The 21717-nt window shown below is 37.9% G+C and overlaps 1 protein-coding gene across 1 annotated transcript in view; it reads right to left on the bottom strand.

The window, feature by feature from the left end:
* Positions 1–1441: 1441 nt before the first annotated feature.
* Positions 1442–21717, bottom strand: part of WARS2 (tryptophanyl tRNA synthetase 2, mitochondrial) — a 42798-nt gene continuing 22522 nt past the window's right edge. The window contains 4 exon segments of the mRNA XM_063394270.1: positions 1442–4642; positions 6611–6729; positions 9364–9449; positions 11165–11245. Coding sequence (XP_063250340.1) covers positions 4194–4642; positions 6611–6729; positions 9364–9449; positions 11165–11245 — 735 coding nt within the window. The 3' untranslated portion in view covers positions 1442–4193.

The raw sequence follows: 21717 nt of genomic DNA, 5'->3' as shown, positions 1-21717 counted from the left end.
GACTATTTCTCTCTGTGTAGCAGTCCATCAGTCAATAAAAAACAGGTAGGCAGCACCCAGGAGCTTAAATGCACAGATCAAAATGGTGAAAGATCTATCTGTTGTACTGAACATAAATCTAACCAAGCTGGACCGCTGAAAGAACACACTTTCATCAGCAGTATTTACTGCTACACTGTTGTCAGGATCAAGATCACCCTAACCAAGGATAAGAAAACATTTGCTTTGATAACCTATGGTTCCCAAAACACTTAGATGCAGACCAGTCCCCAAGGATCTCATTTCACTGTCCTTCCTTAGACTTCCAGCTCATTTTTATGAATTCCCTAGACTTCAATGGATGCAGCCACAATGCTGCAAAGGAGCTTTGCTTGAATTGGTTGTAAATAAACACACGCTAAATCAGAACTATGCAGAAAGCCTTCTGGGGAATCTGAGAAGCCAGGTCATGGTGTTTGAAAACTAAGTATACTTCAACCACATCTTTAAGAGTTACAAGTAAATTTCAGTATAATGTACAATATCCATGCACTCCAGCTATTTGAGGCAGGGATGTATGCTGGAGCAGGCCCAGAGTTAATTTAAGGGGCCAACCATCATTTGGAGTATCTGCTGCTGAAAACAATTGTTCCTGAATCTAAAATTCTCAGTAAACTCTATGATCTAAACTGAAAGCACAGAGCTGAGACTCACTATGTGATATGATGACTTCCTATGAACAACTAGCTGGAAAAATAAATATCTCAAGTGTATACATGTTATATATAAATGCTTTTGTTAGATTGTTGCAAGCAATTCACTGTAGAGTTGATGTTTTATCTCCAAGGGGAGTAAGTCTTGCCAGGAGATGCTATGTCTGATAGACATGCAGTGGTTGGGATCTATAGTAGGCTAGGTGCACTAACATACACTAACATTTATCTTTTGAATGGCAAAAGAGGAGATTTTGAGTCTAAGGCACAAATTACAGACACATTCTAAATAAAGGATCGTTTCTGCTTCTTTTTCTTCACTGAGCAACACAGCAAGAGGTAAGGATACCTCCCTACCTTTTGACTCCTTTTACTTCATTAGGAAGGACCTTTTTCCCAGATTGTGCTGGAAGAACACCTTACAACAACTTCCACAACACCACAGGGCATGTCTATACCACCCTGCAACTGGGACGAGGAGAGTGCTTCTGCAGAAACTCCCCACCAACTGCATTTCAGCTGACATCACAGAGAAGTCTTAGAGAATGTGATTTGGATAAAAACAAGCATGAAAACGTGTTTCAGGAGTGCACCTACTCTGTTGTAAACAAACATTAAATCCCCAGCACTAGAGTTAGTGTAAGACAAATAATTATGAAACATAAAGCATCAAGTCTTCTGCAACAATTGTTCTCCAAACAGCTGTTCTAACTCAACTGCAATACTTAATAAATGCTGCCATAGAATGGGTGCGTATAAAACATTCCCAAGAGGAAAAAGGGAGGTAGAAGTGGAGAGAGCAGCTTGGAATCAACTCATTGCTTCAAGCTCAGCTAAATCACCTGAATGCCATGATGGTTAACTTTGCAGAAAAAACATGTTCTAACAAAACTAAAATTGACAACAGATACCTGCAAACACCTACATTTGTTGTCATCCTCTCAACGGATTTTAAAGATCATGGTTGCTAATGGAATCAGGATTATTTCACTGGGCAAACAAATGTTATTTTGAGAATTCCTCCACAGGAACAACTGAGATGAAAAGCTAACTCAACAATCAGTAGGTTAATATATTAATTTTACACAAGTTTAACTTTTCTGAAGATGAAAAAACATGTATATTTCCTTATTTGAAGGAAATAGGTCAGGCAAATAAGACTTGTTTGGCTGATAGGAAAGGGAAGGGAATGAAAGAGAAATGGAAGAGAAGGGAACCCCCCCCAATGTATTATTGAATGGAAAAGAGGTAAATTAGTGAATTTGATTGAAACACAGCTGAATATGTAATGCCTTAAATACCCACCCCAAAGAAAAGGTTATTTTGAAGTTTTTTTCCCTGCTTCACTTACATGATTTTCTGAAAAATAATCTAACAGTTTTGGAAAGACTGCTCAGAACAGTTTAAGTAAGAAACCAAAATTACCTGTTGGTGTCAACCCCTCCCACGAATGCTCCTATTTTCCTTCCACTGCAGAGAAGGTGTGTTGAATAGTCACTCTATATTTTAGGTGATTTGAGTAACAGAAGTGTAAAGAGACCTTGAAACTCTGATTTATCTTTTGAATATATGCTTCTGTCTTTGCTAGTGAAAAAGCAGTACAGGTAGAAACTAGATACATTAGCATTAAAGATTTTCAGAGTCTTCATGAGGACAGTGTTAGCTTCTCTCCAGGTACATACTGTGGGACCTTTGCAGAAATCAATCTATATTAAAAAGCACCACAGCAAACATTTCATGCCAAGTCAGGAAGCAGCAATAATTGTGTGCCTTAATTTTTCATCTTAGTGCCCTAAGGCAGCTGTTAAACACTGACAAAATATGTACAAAATGTGTCCTTTCCTTACCCACTATATCTTATTTAAAACCAGGGACAATTTTTGAATATACTTATTTTTTCCAGAGGACTTTACCCTAGGCTTGTCTATAGTGAGTTTGGTTCCAATCAGTCTGTCTCCATCCACTCTGCTTCTCTAGTCTTGACTAATTTTAGAAGATCCGTCATCATCAAGTTCTTGCATGGCAGTTCTCTTCTTCAGATCCCTAACAAATAAATACAGGTCTCAGCACAGATGTGGAGACACTCAGTCCTCGGCTTTATGTTTTGGAAAATTAAATATTTCTTTCTGAATCAACTCACTATAATTAACTAAATTCTGCTTTCTAGAAATATCCCAGAACAACCAACCAACCAACTGCACTATGTAGAAACACCACGCCCCCCCTCATGTTTTACTAACCAGTCATGTACGATCCTGCAATCCTTCATGACAAATGCCACAGGCACAGAGTGGTTATGAGCTGCCAGAGAACAGGATTAACTCAATTTACGTTACAGTACAGCAATTTCAAACACAGCACCATGAAGTGTAACGACACAGTTAAATATGCTGGCACAGGACCAGTAGAGCTTTCATTACCTTTTAACATGTACTACTATCCCTCTTCAGAACACGCTGTCTCCTTTTGGCAATTTCCCTTTGCCACACATTCCCCAGCAAGTGCCATAATCCATGGGACCAAGTCTGTGGATCTTGTGAGGCCCAAGATCAGGGCGCTGTTCTCCCATCACTACACTTCCTCAAGGCTCAGTAGTGAAGAGTTCATAAAGGTCTATTTAACTCTATTCTGGCTCTGATCTTGGCACAATTTTCTAGAGAAGCAATTTTGTAAACTTCACAGGAAGCTCTCTGAATCTCAACCCAAGATCTCTTTGATTCAAGATTATGTCTTCTCTTCTACACCTTTTTCAAAGCAATCCTAGACTTGATATTGAACTGAAAATCCTGGAGCTCCCTGCTAAACAGAACAGCAGGTGAAATAGGAGAAACTGAAGCACATGTCATTTCTCACTGCAGTACCTTGGACCTGACCAGCAGGATGGCACAAATGGCAGAAGTGAAATTCACTTCCCACAAACTACATAGATACAAAAAAAAAAATTCACACTGAATTTGAAGACACTATAGGGAAAAGCAGGAAGCTCTCTCTTTATCACTCTGAGCATTTATTTTTAAGTCTCTGCTTTTCTTCTGGTTATCCAAGAACATGTTCAATCACCATATCAAAGCTGAAAACCCCCCAATAGGATAAACGGTGCATTGGTAACAAGACGACAAACATGGCTAAGTATGTTCTTGAGAAGATTATAAATCTTTGTGCTAGATTCTGATCACCTTGCCTACACTTCAGCTTCTTGGAGCAGTCAATGGAAAAATCCAAAAACCCACACAGGCAACCTCATAATCTGCTTTTGCACAATTTCTTTGTGAATTCTGATTGCTCTCTGACTATCCAGGCAAGCTTAATGCTGGTCCCACTGGAAATACCTGGCTTAATGCATATTTTTAAATGCAATCACCTTCAACGTTCTCCTTGGATTTTCCAAGGGAAAAAAAAGGTTTTTATTAAACAAAAATGATTAATAAGTAAATGATTTTGTTACAAATAACAAAATCTCTGTCCCATGATACAAAAGTCCTTGCAACTACTGAGCAGCTTCTATTGAAATCCCACCATTCTCCTTATTTCTTGATAGATTGGAGCAGCCAGTTCTTTGGCTTTCTCTGCTCCATCCTCTAAAACCTTTATCAGATGGGACTTGTCTTCCTGGAGTTTCTTGATTTCACTCCTGATAGGTGCAAATTTTTGGATAACTGACTCTGCTACCACCATTTTGTAGTGAGCAGTGTCGATCCCGGTGGCTTGGTGCAGCACTTCTTCGATGCTGAGCCCCGTTACCGCGGCGTGAATGGACACCAGATTGGAGACACCGGGGCGAGCGGCGGGGTCGTAGGTCACCTCCGAGGTAAAGTCAGTCACAGCCTTGCGAAATTTCAGCACGATTTCATCAGGGCTGTCTGCTATGTTCACAGTAGCTAACTTCTGTGGGTCTGACTTGGACATCTTCACTGATGGGTCTCTGAGGGATTTTATTTTCTTTGTTGTACCTTTAAAAAAAGAGAAGTTATGAGCACAGACAATGGTTTCTTATGACAATTGCTAAGAACAATGTGCAGCTATATGATGAAGCTGTTTATCCTTGTTCCAAAACGAATTGCGAGCACAATCATGTATGCTCTGTTTAGTCCTCACACCCTTCCTGTCCTTCTCAGAAGCCACCTTTCTCCTCTCATAAACTGAATGAAGCCTGTTCCATCCTCCCTAAGGAGGAACTTCTGCTACTCCTAATATTTTATGTGGCTTACATGCTGATTTCCCCCCCAAATTTTCCCTCCTTTCTATTACTGCACATTACTGAGAGGTTCTCAGCAGTGGAGAAACTGAGTTCACTGGTAAAAAAAAATACCATAACAGTTAATCTTATTTCATGAAACTCTTCCACTCAAAATCTCTTGGCAATTCTCCTAACTCTCAGTAAAAACAGTTCTTAAAATTCTCTAACTCAACACTGACCAGCTCTGTTAGATGTAAAGCACTGTTTGGATAAGAAAGTTGTGGGTATCGTACAAACTTGTAAGATATATGCATGCAGATGAAATAGATTAGTAGCATTAGGAGAATATTGCAAAGTACTTTGACAGCATCAACTCACGCTGCTTCAGTTTTCCACCAAGAAGTATCATCCACAGGGTACATGAAGTATCACTTATCTACAGACTACTCACACCAATTTTTTTTAGACACCTAATACAGCCAACTAAATTACCTGCATACTGCTCATAGATGGCCTGTGTACTCAGTGAAAGGATAAGGGCTCTTCCAGCATACAATTCAGATTGTCCCAGAAAGTGCTTTGCTCTGAAATCACCTTTGGAAGAGTCTGCCCCTTTTCTGCAAATTTGAAAGAGTCCAGGTAATCCCACTGTCTACAGCTAGTGAGTCTGAAAAGGCCCCTACCTTCTCCATTCCTCTAGGATATTGTGTTGGTTTGCATATACTTGTGAACTTTAGAAGGAATACTTTTTGGGAGCAAAATGAAATTATTTTTCTACTTTTATTTTCTTTTCAAATTGAGCTTTTTATTTAATGGTAAACAATCTCACCTGCATCACAGGCTACACTGAGCTCCTCTTTATAGTGCTTAGCACTCAATTAGAAACTGCAGAGTTTGCAATCCCTAATATTCTCAAAACCCCACTCTAGGTCTAACACCATTTTTGTCACTCAGGCTTGAAAATTGAGAAAGGTTTAGTACTGCCTGTCTTTTCTAAGGTGAGAGCTCCTTGCCCTTTTGGGGGCGAAGGTCTCTGCTGTGCATTCCTCTACATTACTTACAACAAAGATGCAATGATTCATCCTTGCCCAATTCTTCACGTTTCTTAACAAACATGCCATTTGCGCCATCTGACTCCTCCTCACCCCCCGGCCTATGACCTTACTGCTCAAAAATGGTTGAGAAGATTTTCCTTATAAGTCCTCCTGAGTCTAAGATCAAAACCGTAAAGTCTTAAGCACTGTGACAGACACATATTGAAATATTCAAGCATATATTAAACACCTTTTAAAAAATTAGAGCACTGTACATATAAACCAACAGGCTCTTCGGCATGCTTAAAGAAAACATCTCCCACTTGGACACTGAAGAATTCTGCTTGCTAGAGGTCTCTCGCCTTGTTGATTACACATCTCCTGAATGAGCAACATGGAATAGAGACCCTACTTTTAAAAAAAGTTAGAGAGCAAGGCTGATTGGCAGTAGTAGAGTGCATCTGGCCCCCTGGACTAGAATACCAGACGTCACGTACATTCCTCAAACATGGATTTCTAAAGCCTTGTATCTACCTTGGGAGTTCACTTTCAAAGCCTCTAGTCTCTTGTTACCAGTTTTTAATTTTCCACTCCCATAATATCAGTTTGCCTCCCTTCCTTGGTCCCTGAAACTATTTCCACAATATTTAAATCTATCTTCAATTTTGAAGTTCAGTTAAGGGAAGAAATAACCAAGACCATCTCACTTAAAATGGCTTTGGGCACAGGAAAGAATTCTCCGTATTTCTTGTTGAAATGTTGTGCTATATCTTGGGCTAGTTCCAGGTGCAGGACTTGATCTTCTCCAACAGGAACATGTGTTGACCTTTTAATAAAACACAGATACAGGAAACTCAGCAAAGCTCTCTGGTTCTGCTGAAAAGTTACTCAAGACTGTTACAGCTTCTGCCATGACTGAGGGCCAGACTAAGCCAAACTCTGTCCCAGCTAGATACAGGTGCTGTGGGAACAAGATCCCAAACCAAACATATTCAAGGATGACTCTGCTTTTTGTGCTGAACTGAAGCACATAACCAAAGGCAAAAATAGCTCTTTGTGAAGACATATATGGCAAAGATACCTGTAAGAGCAACTCATTAAACTCAGCTCAAAGAAAGGTTTTTGTAGTATCTCCTGGTGCCTCTTTAGAGATCAAAGAGCACATGTTATTGTGTGCAAAGTAAGAGAGATCTGCAAGGCATAAAGTGCAAGCACCTTGTCATGTCAAATCTCAGGAAAACATAACTGTTGCTGAGGAGTTAGCATTGAGGATGTATCAAGGGAAGGAAAGAAGAGAGTGTTTCCTCCTCATCACAATTGTATAAGTCATGTGGTCTGGTGCCTCTATTGTCACAAGTGTTATTAGAGGATTAGAACTGCTAGATTCAAAGGACAATTTGATCTTCTGCATTGAACTCAATGGCTTGAAAATGCTTCTGGAGGGAAACACAATCTGTACCAGAGTACATGAGGAGGTGAAGAATCCATTACTCCCCTGGTGATTCTTTCCCACAGTTAATCATACTTGCTAAAAATGTATGATTCTTTTAGATGAGGCAGACTTGAAATCTTGCCAGCTTTTGATTACTCTCCCATCCCCCAGCAGATTTTTTTCCTAAGGCTTACGGGGTATTCAGTTATGAATACTGGACATGTTCCAAAGTCAGGAAGTTCACTATGCATCTTTTAAGTTCCCAGAAAATTTCAGATCAACACGGTACTCTTTCCTTCCGATTCTGAATTACTGGGCTGACATCCAAGAATCAATTTGTCCACCTTTATTCTCAACCAGTCACCAAGGCAACCTTAAAACAGTTACAGTAGTCAATAGGAAATCACAGTGCACTATAACTGAGAGAAAATCAGTTACCATAATCAATACACTTGAAGCAGGTTGAAAGAAATGCTTCCATATGCCAAAATGGTTCCATATTCACAAAGTTTGCCACTAAACAGAAAACATATTATGCTGTAAAAGTCTCTGCACAATACCTTGCCCTTTTCCTTTCTGGCTTTTTAAAAAATATTTGTATTCTGGTGGTATTTTTACTCCTTTCTGTCATGTATTTACCTTCTGTCCATTTTCCTGTCTCTTTGAGCCTTGGTTCATCTGAGCTAGTACTGTTTCTCCCCCTGCTCCAGCTCTAAATTCTACTTCATGACCGTTGTTCCTTTCCTGTGTTTCTGTTTCTCACCAATTTTTGTTCCTCGTATTATTTTGTTTACATTAAAGCATTTCTTACTAAAGATATTAAGACAAATTCTTCAAAGAGATATTGTTTCTCTTTCACTTCCTTGTTCTGTGCTCTGTGCGGACAGCCTGCTGTTAATACAGATAGTAGGCAACAAACCACTGGCTTTACTAAGGAAAGATGAAACACCTGATCTTTTTAGAGACTGAAGAGACAGACATGGCTGAGCTCAAGAAAAACAATGTGATTTCTGATAAAGTTGTCTAAATTTCACCCTTAAATACCTGACACTCAAATTATTCAAATATTTGACAATCAAATGGGACTCACTTCAAATTAAATCATTATAATAGTCAAATAAATTCTGACTTTTGCTTGCTGTTATTTTTAGTTAAAATCTAGGTTAATTAGAAATACCACCTCTTGATCTTCTAACAGTCTTGTTTTCCCTACTATGATCAATTAACATGAAATTTCTCTAGATACATTTTTCTGAATTCACAACTGGTTTTATCTTGGTTAGTCTGACCTGACATCCTTGTCCTCAGCCCTGTGTTACTTCTCTGTCCCAACCAATACTCACAACTTCTTTCAGAGCAGTGCCACAAAGTACATATGCTCTGAACATAAAAATAATTCATACATGGTGCACTGTCTTTAACATTTACTTACTGAGACAGTTTAAATCGTATTATGAAATACAACCAGTCATGACAATGCACTACAAGTTCTATCAGCCAAGCTACAGGCTTAGGCATGCTGGGACCCCAGTCCCTCACCAGGGGCTATTTCCACTGCAGCACACAGTACAACACCGAGAAAACTGAAGCAGCCCAGGTACTACAAGCTGCAGCCAGTAACTTACTCTTTTTGATCAGTATGAACTGGCCTACACAGAATCCCCCACTAATATTGGTATACTCCATACAGACAGTTTAAGTAGCTCTACAGCACACTGCATAAAAGAAAGCATAACTACCTTAAAAAAGTGTATCTGTGTGAATGTGTAACATGTACAATTAAACATGAGACTGTTATAATTCCCAAAGAATTACTCTCACGTGACCAGCTTTTGCTCTTCACTGCCCTGTCAGTAGCTTTTTAACCAGGCTAGATTTCAACCAGCCACTTGAGAGTCTGTCACCCATTTCCAATCTTCTAATCACACCCAGCTCCCCTGCTCAACAAGTTAGCATGTTGATCTGACAAGATCTCATTCCAATGTGGCTGAACAGACATTGCCCATGGGCTCACATTCTGCCTCTTACTTGTATAGCAAAATATCTGCTGCTTGAAGCACAGGGTAAGTCAACAAACCAACAGTTCCTTCGCTATTCTGGCTGGCACGCTTCATCTGTTTGGAAAAGAAAAACAGAAGAATCAAACTTTTGACTAATGGTATCAAAGTCCATGATTTTAGTTAATTAGAATTCTGAATAATTGAGTAATTTATTATATAGCTCTACATAAGACAGTGTCACGTAAAATCCACTTCCTATGAATATATTCTGGTTTATGTCCTATATTTATGAATTTTCCTACACAGTTCTGATATTGCAGTGAGAAGGGAACATAGAGTTTCTTTTGTTTTCTGTTTGTAACCTTAATAATGGAAATCATTTCAAATGCAAAACTACCTGGCTGAATTATTACATTTTAATTTTACACATACATCCTACTTTTTAAATAGTGTCTTCAGCAATAAATTTTTGAAACACTTCATAATGGAGATACAAAAAGATATCCTGTGTAATACCTGTGTTAGAGATCTAGACACAGTGATCACACACAGTCACCAGGACAGCCAGTGACAGCTGCGAGAACCCAGAACCACAGAGGCAGAGTCCAGTGCTGTCTCCATTAGTCCAAACAACACACTTAATGCATTCAAGTCCTCTCCTGCTCCCTGATATGGATCAAGACAGTCAGGCTACAAACACTAATTCTGTTCTAGTGCTGGCATATCTATGTTTTACTTTTAGCAATAGTTAAATATACTAACACTTTTGAAATCTGAATTATTTCATTAAGTCTGTTAAAATACATTTAGACTTTTCTCACACTCTCCAACAGATCCTGTATTCTGTCTACATCTCTGAGTTCCTAGGGTTCAGGGAACCTTATTTGCAAAGCCTAGCACCTGTAACACTTATCTGTAGGTCTGGAAAGTCAATCCAGTCAAAGTAGGATTTAAGAGCTTAACTTTAGAACCTCAGGTTTGAAAAGGTTTGCTTTAATCTATGCCATGCATTAACACTGGTTGCTGTATTTCAGTTTTACTGGTTTTATTTAATTAAAAAGGAAAACAGGAAAAAAGAAAACATCTGGAGGTATTTAAGACTGCTCTGAACTCTGCAAGCCAAAGCTCTTAAGCTGTTAGGTTTTTTTTTTTTTTTTAGATACTTCTCTCTCCTGTCTTTTTCTGCTTACTAAATGTCAAAATAAAATACAAGGAAATTAAATGCAAAAACTCTGTTGATGCAGTCACGCTGATGCAACACCAAGATTAAGAACATGAACATTTGAAACTTGTAAAGGCAAACATTTAAGATACAATATCACTCAGCACATTTTTTAATATTTATAATTTCTATACTCCTCTTCAAATATATGTCTCTTTTGAACACTGTTCCATAAAATCTACAGAGCAGCCACTCTTTATAGTGGAAAAAGAAAAGTTGTTTATGGAAATCCTTAATCAGCAAGGCCCAAGATTTCCACTGCAGTATCTTGCATTACCTTTGCATTATTAAATAAGCATTGAAATAACACTGTATGTTCTAGCAAAATCAGTTGAACAACAGTAAATAAACCTCTTATTTAGTACAGTTTTTTACACGTCTCTGCCGAAATCAAAATTCTGTAGCTACCAACAGGAAAATGTTCACTAAGAGGAACAGACCTGGAGAGATATGTTTTCCCCCTTCCACCACAGGACTACAGAATTGCTTAAACCTAAAGCAAGAATAACCAAGGGACAGTTGGTTCTTCACAGATGACAAGTATTACGACAACAACATTTCCAGTGAATTCCCACAATTTTTTTTTAATTTACCAAATTGTCCATACCTTCCACTGGGGCAAACGTAGCAGACGTGGCACATTAGTTAAGCACCCAAGAATCCAGGCAAGTTCTGCATGCTCAGGAACCTGAAAGTATTAAGTTAGAATCTATTTAAATATTTTTTCTTTTATATGCATATTTTCTCAAAGTCAATAAGAATAAATTGCCTCAAAGACCAAAAAATCATTTATTTCTGTATATTACTTTCTCCATAAGGTCAAGTGACAAGCTAATGGAAAGTTTTGGACACTGCCAGGATTGAATGCTCTACATTAAAATAGTATAGCAAGCTTCTTGATCCTATTCACTCATATTCTAAACAAGAAAGAAAATGCTTTAGCAATAGCAGAGTTGAACACACATGTAAACTCCTTTGCTTGCATACTTGATTCACTCTTTGCAATATTGGCAGGTTTGAATCTTTAACAGCATGCTAACTGTCTCAAAGATGTTCAATGCCTGCAACATGATATAACAACCCAGACAGGAGGCAGTTAAAAAGTGTTTGTTAACAGGTAAGAATTACCAGGATTATTAATTGCAATTCCTTTGTTGTCACATTTTAAATATAGCAATTTCCTAGCTAGCAGTCATTGGGCTACTTTGGTCACCAATGTGTAAATATATCCAACATCCAGACCACAGCTCAGTGGTTAGAAATACTTCAGGTTGATTTTTTCCCTTCTTTTTGCCTTTCCACAGATTCAGGGTTTTTATTAATTCCCTCGTGCTTATTTGACCTGCAATCTTCTGTGCACAAGACAAAGTGCAACAAAATACCAGAGTAAAATGAACTTCACGGAAAATACTAAGCACAAGACTCCTATTTCATCTAGAAGGAATCACCATCTGGTTCAAAGTGGTTTCTCATTTCTTTCTTCTAGTCACGGACAGAGAGGAGATGGTGCTCTGTTGCACTTGTGTTGACAAGAATCCTCTTTAAAAGCTATGCAGTCATTGATTCAGCTCTGTCAGATGTTGCTTTCACAGCCAAGACGACACGTGTGTTTCACTGGATCAGTGCATTTGACATTACATCAGTTACCAAAACACCAAGTGATCTAAACAGCATTTGTTGGGTTGAATATACAGTTCTGAGTCCTACCACGTTATGCTCATTTCTCATCTTCAAACACACAGTCCTGTCCTAAGTAAGACTGAAGTGCTGAATACACTGAAGAAAAAGCCTGATAAAATGGGGACAAAATACGTCAAAGTATACCAAAGGGTAGGATTTCAGTTAGAATAAAATTCAGTACCAGAGGCTAATGAGTCAGCATTCATCATCCAAAGTGCAGTAACTGACTGTATCTTGGTGTGTGAATCAGGAGGTTCTAGGCTTAAACCACAATCATTTGTCAGACTAAATCATGGTTTAAGGTAATGTGTTTTACTTGGCAAGAGGGGCAAGTAATTTCTGCCTTTGGCTGGTCATGGTGCATCTGCTCAAATATTACTCATTTAGCTACAGTATTCTATGACATTGATTGCATCAATTTAATACAAAGAAACTGGAAGACCTGATGATGTATATGACACCAGAAGAATAAAGGCTCAGTCTTCCCTTCCTTCCATTGACCAATACCAATACCCATGGATCACAATCAGAAGAAGCCACTCTCCCAGACAAACTCCATCAGCTTCTTGCTGTAGGTCCATTTAAAACTGCAAGCAAACATCCTTATTAAACAACCAAAACCCAAGAATGTAAGAGATAACTCTCTGCTGGATCACAACAAAGGTGATGCAGCATTGTGCTCAGTTTCCTGTAGTAGCACTTGGGGCAAACATATGAGCCTACTGCTTCCTACAGTATCTTCCCCTCATGCTTCTCCAGCATCCATAATTGTTGCACTAGGGAATATCAGCAGGTATTATCCCTGGCCCAGTCCTGGTAATGTATCCAGGCTCCCCAGGAATCTTTCTAATCCCTTTTTGAACCAGCTGATACTGCCCATTTCACAACCCCATGGAGCAGCAAGCCCCAGGGGCCTAAACCTGATGTGTAAAGAAATAATTTAGTCACTAATGTGTCCATGTTTGTTTACTGGTTTTGAATACCACATATTTCTTATATTGCACAATTTGGTGAACAATTCCACATCCAGCTTATTCAGTGTTTTTCTGATTTTGTAAACTTCAATTGCACGTACGCCTCAGCCTTCTCCTCTTTGAACTGAAGCAACCCTGACTTCTGATTTTTGCCTTCTTAAGGCAGGAATTTCCTTCTTCTGCTGCATGAATTCCTCTTCTTTGTATCATATCTAATTCATTAGTTTGTTCTGGAGATGTAGGTTCTAAAACTTTACCCAATATTCAGAAAATGGGAACACTAAGGCTTTGTAGGGTGACAAAACATTATCTCTGTCATTCACAATACCATTTCTGGTGATGTGGTGATGGTGACATATCATTAGCTTTTTTTAAAATTGCTTGTGCTGAGTCAATGATTTCAGAGAACTGCCAATGACTACAATGATTTCAGAGAAACTACTAGGACTACAATGATTTCAGAGAACTACAAGGATAAGTTTCTTTCCTGCATTGTGTGAAGAAGGTTTAGAAAAATTTTACCCAGATGTTTTAAAATATTTAAAGTTCTTCTACCCCTTATGTGCTTGTCCACTCTGTTTTATGAGTTTTTTTGGAATTCCTTTCTTTGGCATAGCTAAGTCATAAAGACTTAGCATTGCCCATGAGCTTCCTTCTCCCTTCTTCAGGTCATGAAGGAATATGTTGACCAGAACTGCTCCCAGCAAAAGTCCCTGAGGAACATGACTGCTGACTGTGAAAGAAAGAAAGACAGAAAGACAGACAGACAGACAGACAGACAGACAGAAAGAAAGAAAGAAAGAAAGAAAGAAAGAAAGAAAGAAAGAAAGAAAGAAAGAAAGAAAGAAAGAAAGAAAGAAAGAAAGAAAGAGAAAAAAATAAGGAAAAAAAAAGGTGAGCATTAAGGCCTATGTGGCTTTCAACAGCAAAATGAAAGGAGACAGAGAAGAGACATCTCATATTTGCATAAATCTACAAAACTATCTTCAGTTGATTCCTATTGTTTTAGGTAGTGTGTATTGTGCCACCACAAGGAAAACCTTTGTCAAAGAAGCATCACTTTTCACATAATTCTCATTAAAAAAAGTAGGACTGTTAGAGAGGTGTTCTGCTTTACCTCTTAATTTATTTTTTAAGGAGGTTACCCAATAATATAACTAGTATTTCAAGAAATAAAAGTATAAAGAGTTCCAATTAATTTAGGCTATTCTGTGTATACTTTAACCAGTAAAGAACTCAATTTCTTTTATACTTTAAAATCTGACAACAAACTACTGTCCAGAGCTATGACGTATTTCAGGAATTACCCAATTTTTCAAAAGAGAACAGATAATAATAAACTTAACTCTTTTCCAATCAAGACATAATTTTCTCAGCATGCCCTCTCCCCCAAATACATCAGAGTAAAAATAATACAAATGGTAGAAAACCAGAATTACATCTCCAATTAATAAAGCTCACAACCAGTGACAGTTCCTGAACTGTATGTCAAACCAAACTCCAGAATGTCACAATCATTGGTAATTCTGAAAATCATCCACCTAATCAATTAAATCCTTCAGGCTATCTTCAGCTACTTTTGTGTCCTGAAAAAAGTATAATTGTCTGTTTTCAGTATAGACATTATTTTCTTGGGAAATAGTTCTTGCTGCCTTGCTGAAAATATTTCCAGAAATAACAGTCTTTTATGTGCTATATTTATTGTTTCCCTTTACAAAGTCAACTATTTCCCATCAAAATTTTTCCAGAAAATCTTAACCAGATCCATACAGATCCCCCCTTTTCAGACCGCCCAAATCCTACCTTGGCTCTTCTCAGTAAATACAAGTTTCTCTCATTTTTTGTGCTCTGTGCTCTTGCTTATTTTAACAGTTTTCTTTCCTAATCTCATACAAGTCTGTAAAAACCATCAACATTTCTCCAAGGGTTGTGATGGTCATCTCTATGCTATTACCAGGGACACATTTCCTCCCTCAATCACCATTGCATTAAGCATCCCCCACAACCTGGCTTACTAATCAGTAATCAAAGAGTTATTTCCAGAGCAAACTGCTTATGGTTTTCCTTCCTTGTGGCCTGACAAGGCCAAGGCTGCATAGCCAGATTCCTTTTATTTTTTTAAAGCACACATATTTAACAGACCACTTCCAAATGATAATAAGCAGTTATCTAAAAGGCACAACCATTTCTTCTTCCTCACCTGAGTTCCCTGCTCCTCCCTTTTTAAAGACAAATAGCTTCTTAATTATTTACTTGTGCAGCCATTTGAAGTTATTAAACTCAGGTCACAATTTATATTTGGGTCATCTCTGGAGCTTTATATGCTGAAGTACAATCTCAGGGCTTCTTCCTGCAGATCTATTTTTTTGTCTTTAATCCTAGCTATTCCTTACCAAATTATTGCTGATGTTCCCTGGCCACAGCCAACGATATATAGATAGAAAACCAGTAGCTACTTTTAGTCTAAATAATTCTAGATGACTTCTTATGATGAGACACACAGCTGAGGAAGACAGCTAGCCATGAGATTCAAGAACAGTGGGAGAGGCATGAGTACTGGAGGCAGATCTGAAAGCAGGCAAATCAGCAACACTGGGCCTCAGCTTTCTGAAGTTATACTACAAAGCTGTGTGTTGGCAGCTGAAGTGGCTTTCTGCAAAAAGAGATGCAGTGTTTTATTTTCAAGATGGATTTCCTCAAACTGCAACCTACAGCCCTTCTCTGTAAGGTACTGCAAATGTGCTGCATATCTATCACGTGGAAACAGCTTTCCTCCAGCAGTGTAACCTTATTAAGGTCTACATTTGAAAGGGGCAGTAAACTTAAAAGATTTAATTTTGATAGAGTACAGTACAAACATATAGTCTCAGGAGGTCATTTGGATAACTGTGTACTAAAACAAATTGGAACAGAGAAGAGAGAGTCCACATTTAAAAAGAAATTAACCTTTCTTTTAGAACTTATGTCTCTTCTAGAAGTACCAGTAAGAGCTACTGCAAAATTCAAGAGGCTCTTTTTAAAAGCAAATGATGCTCACATTTTTCTTGAGTAAGAGGCAAGGTTTTATTAATACCTAAGGTTGCAGGCAATATGTTCAAGATACTTAGCAATGTGTGTCTATATTATACAGCTAAAGAAAAAAAAGGCCATAAACCAGACAAAAAAAATTAGACTATTCTTGAACCAAATGCACACAGTGCAGGTACTCTTATGACAGAAAATTTGTCACAGTATCCCAAATTCCTGCTCAAAGAAATAATTGATTGGGTAGAATAAGTTTATGGCTACAAAGGCAATATCAAATTTAAAGAATGTATTAAGCAATGTATTGAATTGGGGGGTGGTTATCTAGTTACTGTCAGTAAATGTGTCAGTATCTACAGCTTTAACCTCTACCTTGGAACAATTAATCACCTAATCTTATTTATATTTGGCTAAAACATACAGAAATAAAATCTGTCTGTCCTTTCTGAAGAACCTGACCAAGAATATTCCTAATGGAATCAAGATTTACTGATTGTAAACCCCAATAGACCACAGTAATTTGGCCAAAGCAACCTTTCCTCTTCTTTATTCATTATGAAATTAACTTATTTTCAGAAACATTCTCCTAGTATAACCTGCAATACTGTTTGAATAACTAGTCTGGTGTGTCCAGAAGACTGGTGAAGAGAGGAAAATATAACAGCTACATAATAGTATGAGATGAAGAAGGTAAATTAAGGCAGAAAAGACAAAAAAGAGAGAAATCCTAGTGAACCATGTCTCTCCTTCCCACTGAGCTCTCGTTATGTCTAGTCCACTCCATGAGAGAGAAAACAGCGGAATGAGAGAAGCAGAATAATTTTCTAAATTAAACAGTCACATACTTCCTCTTATGACAGGAAGTTTTCAATGGACCATGCTAAATTAATGTATTTTTAATGAATTTATAAGCTATGATGCAATGGAAGCCTTTCAGCCCCTCTGAAAATTGGACAAGGGGTAGCGTGAATCTATTCAAACTCTGCCCACAAAACAAAGCAGATGGATACTTCTGGAAAATAACAGCAGCAAAACAGTGCACACATTTATATTGTTGTATTTTGGCTTTTGGAGTTAAGGCTAAGACAAATTTGCAAATTCCCACCTCCCAGAGTTACTGCTTCAATTTGCTTGCACACTGCAAGAATACTGCAGCTGATTATACTCAGAAAATAAATCACCCTATCCAGAAGGATGAAAACTGCAATTTTCCGCCCAGAAACAGAACATTATGTTGTCCAGAAACTCACAGGACGCCTCAGAGAAGTGTTCATGCAGCGTATCAAGCACTGCCTGCTGAATCAACTCTGATGGAATTTTAGTTCCTCTTGGGACATTTAGTATGTGTCTACTAAAATAGATAGGTGGACAGGAAGAACAGACTGAGACCACATAAAAGCAAAATCAGCTTCTAATATTGTTTTGACTGTGAAGCACATGAGATACAAGATGGTTACGAGTAAGAACTGAGATGTGTAGTGTACCCACCACGAATCAGAGAAAATGGGTTATATCATGTAAGTTTACCATGTGTGCAGATTGCATACTGTCTTCCTTATTTACCCCCTCATAGTCCTTTTTGGTTTTAATAAAAGATCTAAGTTTTATGAAAGATGACTGTTACAGCTTTTATCAGTTATGGTACAATTTAAGGAATATATTTTCTGTTTCTTCTAATACTCTCATGATACATTGTATAAGTCATTATTCCATAACTTCTTTTTTATGCCTGGTAGGCAAAGGCAGCCGATTAAAGCATATCTTGACATTATTTTCTCTAAGAGGCTCTCATACATCTTGCAGCTGTACTCCAAATAAAAATGCACTATTTTAAAATGTGCATTTATTTTTATTTTTGCCAAAATTGTCACTTTTCTATAACTTCCTGCTTGAGAAAATATAATTAAACAAGCTCTAATGAAAGAGCTTCTCTCACTGGGAGGCCATTTTACTGTCTAACATACACCACAATTGTTTTTCTAGATATTCTAATTAGATGTGCTTGTTTATAACCCTTCACAGACAATGTGGTTCCAAACACTACCCTAATTATTCATTGCCATCCTTCTTGCTTCTAAATATTTTCAAGTTATCATCACTTGCTCTTTGTAGCCACTACTTCCCTAGGCTGGATTTTTATGGCAATGTAAGTGTGGGAGGTATTTGTTGAACTGCAATGTATTAAGACCAAATACACAGCCAGCAATTAACTTACTGTTTGTACATGTTTTAAAACAATATAATCTATAAATGGTAAATTCTGAAACATACAAAACTAATCTTCATCCAACTAGCACTTTCCATTTACAGGTAATTTAGCTGTATATCCAATACATAAGAACACAGGCCATATGCTCACTAAACAATACAACAAAAAATTGCCTATGCAAGATTTCTGTCACTTTTATTTAATTTTACTTGAAAGGCAAGAACGTCACTGAGATCTGTTCTGGGATTCCAAGTCAACTTCACCTGTATCCTTATCATAACAGCACCTTTTGGACCTAGTATAAGCACGAGAGGTATCTGCTCTCACTTTCTCCCAGCAGTCAGTCTGTGATTCATATTGTTCAGCCTTTTGTCTCTTGCTTATATTGAAAAGGATGATAACGTGTGTGAAAACTCTGGAGGCAGGTATTTCAGATATTTCTGGATTAGAGATTTGGAAAAAAGCCTAAGTAAGCAAAATAAGTGAAATCCCTACCAAAAGGCACAGGCTTTTTGAGAAACCAAGTAGCATTATTTTTTTTTCACATATGGCAAACATATTCCAGAGAAGCAACATAAGCAGCAAAATACAGAAAAAGTAAACCAAACAAACAAATAAGGAACAAATTTAAAAAAGAAAAAAAGAAAAAACCCCAACCCCTTTTCAGCAATTCTACACCACTCTTGTCCAGTGTAATGCAGAGAAAGTGAGAGAACACAACAGCATTTACATGAATGACTGCATGAGCAATTCCCTTAGTGGGGCTTACCATTACCAGTATACTTTTGAAGTGCAAGATTTTCATTCTGTCTTTAATGCTACAGAATCAGGGTACAGAAAAAGTCATTAGTTGTGGTGGGTTTTGGTGATTAAAACTAGAAGTTCATAAATAATAATTTTGTTGGATAATGTTTGTTTAAAAAATGAACAGAAGTGTCACAGGAGTAATTAAAGAAACATTTCTGTGGTCTACAGATTTGGTAACTTTCTAGATAAAACTCAAAATACAACAATAACTACAGCGTCCTAAGCTACTGAGAATTCTCTCATTTAGCATTTGATCTGCTATTGAAGAAACCTGTTCTGTCCATAATTAAATACCTAATCCAGTTCTGTATTTGTGGCTAGATTTTCACTGTTTTTCTGCTGACCTCTGGAAGTACACGCCCAATTTCAGCATACAATCAGTTTTGGCCACTTTGCTTTACACCTCCCCCAAATGTTTGTAAACAGAAGTGGGGCTTTTTTAGACCACCCCTAAGACTGCTACAGTGGCTGAAAAGGAAGCCAGGTCCTTTTTTTTTGAAATCTGAGAAATTTCCAATCAAAATCAAGTACACAAACTTTCTTGATTAGCAATAGCTGCAATCCATCTTACACCTTCATTTTTAGGAACAATCATCTCGATATTATGACATTCCATAACGTACTATTTCATTATCACACTAAAACAATAATCACATTAGCAAGGTTCCTGTCTCCTTTCCTCACATCAAGAGCGACACGCAGATACTCCTTTTAATTGCTTCCAGAGAAACATCTGGTGCTGCCTATGTAAGTGTAACAGATCATAGTGCATCTCTGGGTATACCTGACCACTTCACACAGCTTGTACGGACTGGGTTTGGGGAAGCTGGCAAACCACTTCAGCCTGAACCAGTGCTGAAACAATCTATATTCACAAACAACGGCAACTGTTCTTCTGATTGCAGTGCGACAATGAGCTTGCAAAAATATGCTAGAAGCAGCCACTTCTGGAAGTTGTATGGATGCTTTCATGGTAAGTATTGGTAAGAACACCGATAGTCAATACTTCAGACACTGCTCAAACATTTAATCTAATGGTTTAGATGACCATTGGATCTGGACAGATAAGGACACAGAAAAATTAAGGTAAAAAGACAGTCTGTTTAACTGAGGCCAGCCTAACCACCATAAGGAGAATCAGAATCCTATTTGGTGGAAACTTTTGTTTGATAAAGCCGAACATGTTCAAGTCTAGCTGTCTCAGGTTTTCATTGGTTTTTGACTGTATTGGTACCATAGAAGCACTGCACAAAGAGCCATCATTTCCTGAGTCTGACACGTTCTCTGTGGGGGTTCAAAGATTCAGTCTCTGCATAGTTATATTGTGAAAGATACAACATTCTGGGGCTGAGTGCAATGTAAGATCCTCACTGATAATCTGTTGGCTTCAGGGGAAGCCTGAATCTTGGTTTTAGCAAGACCTGGAATAGCACTAGTTTAGCTTTTAGACCAGTAGGAACACAAGAAAAGCAACACTGGACCAGATCAAATATCCACCTCTGACAGCAACCAATGAAAGAAAAAAACAATGTAAGTGCAGAAAAGCATGGATGCTCTCCCATCTGTGGTTTCACCACTTCCTGTAGAGGTGACTGTTCAGATATGCAACAGTCCCAAAGCAATTTTTCAGATTAATTTGTCGAGTCCCTTTCTAAATTCATATAAATTTCACCATGCACTGTATCCTGTGTCAAGGGGTTTAGCAGCCCAATTGTGGATTTTGTGAAATGCAGCATTGTTATGCTTGTGTTGAATCTTCCAGGTGTTAACTTGTTTTGATATTTGTCAGTTCACATTCATCAGTGGATAAAACAATTTCTCCCTATCACTTGCAGTTTTATAAACCTTCACTTTATTCCCCTCTAACCATAATCTGCAAAGCATTTATCCTTCATGCTGAAGAGTCTTCTCTGTGTATCTATTCACTGATCCTGTGTTGTAACTAATTGAATTGTTCAGTCCTAGGAAACAAGAGAAGAACCCCTCTAGACTGGTTTTTACTGCATCACTGGCTTGTAACTCACCTTGTAATTATTCCAGCTACTGACTTCATCACTTTGAGGCTGACAAGTCAGAATTGAGGAAAATTAAAACCCAAGCTGGTAACACATTTAAAATTATAAACAGATTTGAAAAAAAAGAGGTGAATTTATTTAAACATATTTCCACTAGAATTCTGAGCTCATCTATTTAGACTGGTTTTTTAATACAGGGGAAAAGTGAAGCAGGAAGTATATCTGTCTTCATCAATTCATTATTCACTAGGGATATAGAATTATGATTACCATTTGCAGTTTAACAGCCCCAGGAAACTCTGCCTGTAAAGAATTGTGTTGAAAGGGAGAATGCAACACCATTTCAGCTTGCATTGATAAAATTCAGATTCTGTGTGCACATCACCTTTGTAGTTCTGTTGCAAGGTGGACACCCACTTATGGGTGTCTTCACAAGAGCAGAAGCTATGAC

This window comes from Prinia subflava, chromosome 3 (genome assembly GCF_021018805.1).
Source record: "Prinia subflava isolate CZ2003 ecotype Zambia chromosome 3, Cam_Psub_1.2, whole genome shotgun sequence".
In the NCBI taxonomy this organism is placed as follows: Eukaryota; Metazoa; Chordata; class Aves; order Passeriformes; family Cisticolidae; genus Prinia; species Prinia subflava.
The sequence above is the reverse complement of the archived record's forward strand: the minus strand, read 5'-3'. Positions and strand labels throughout refer to the sequence as shown.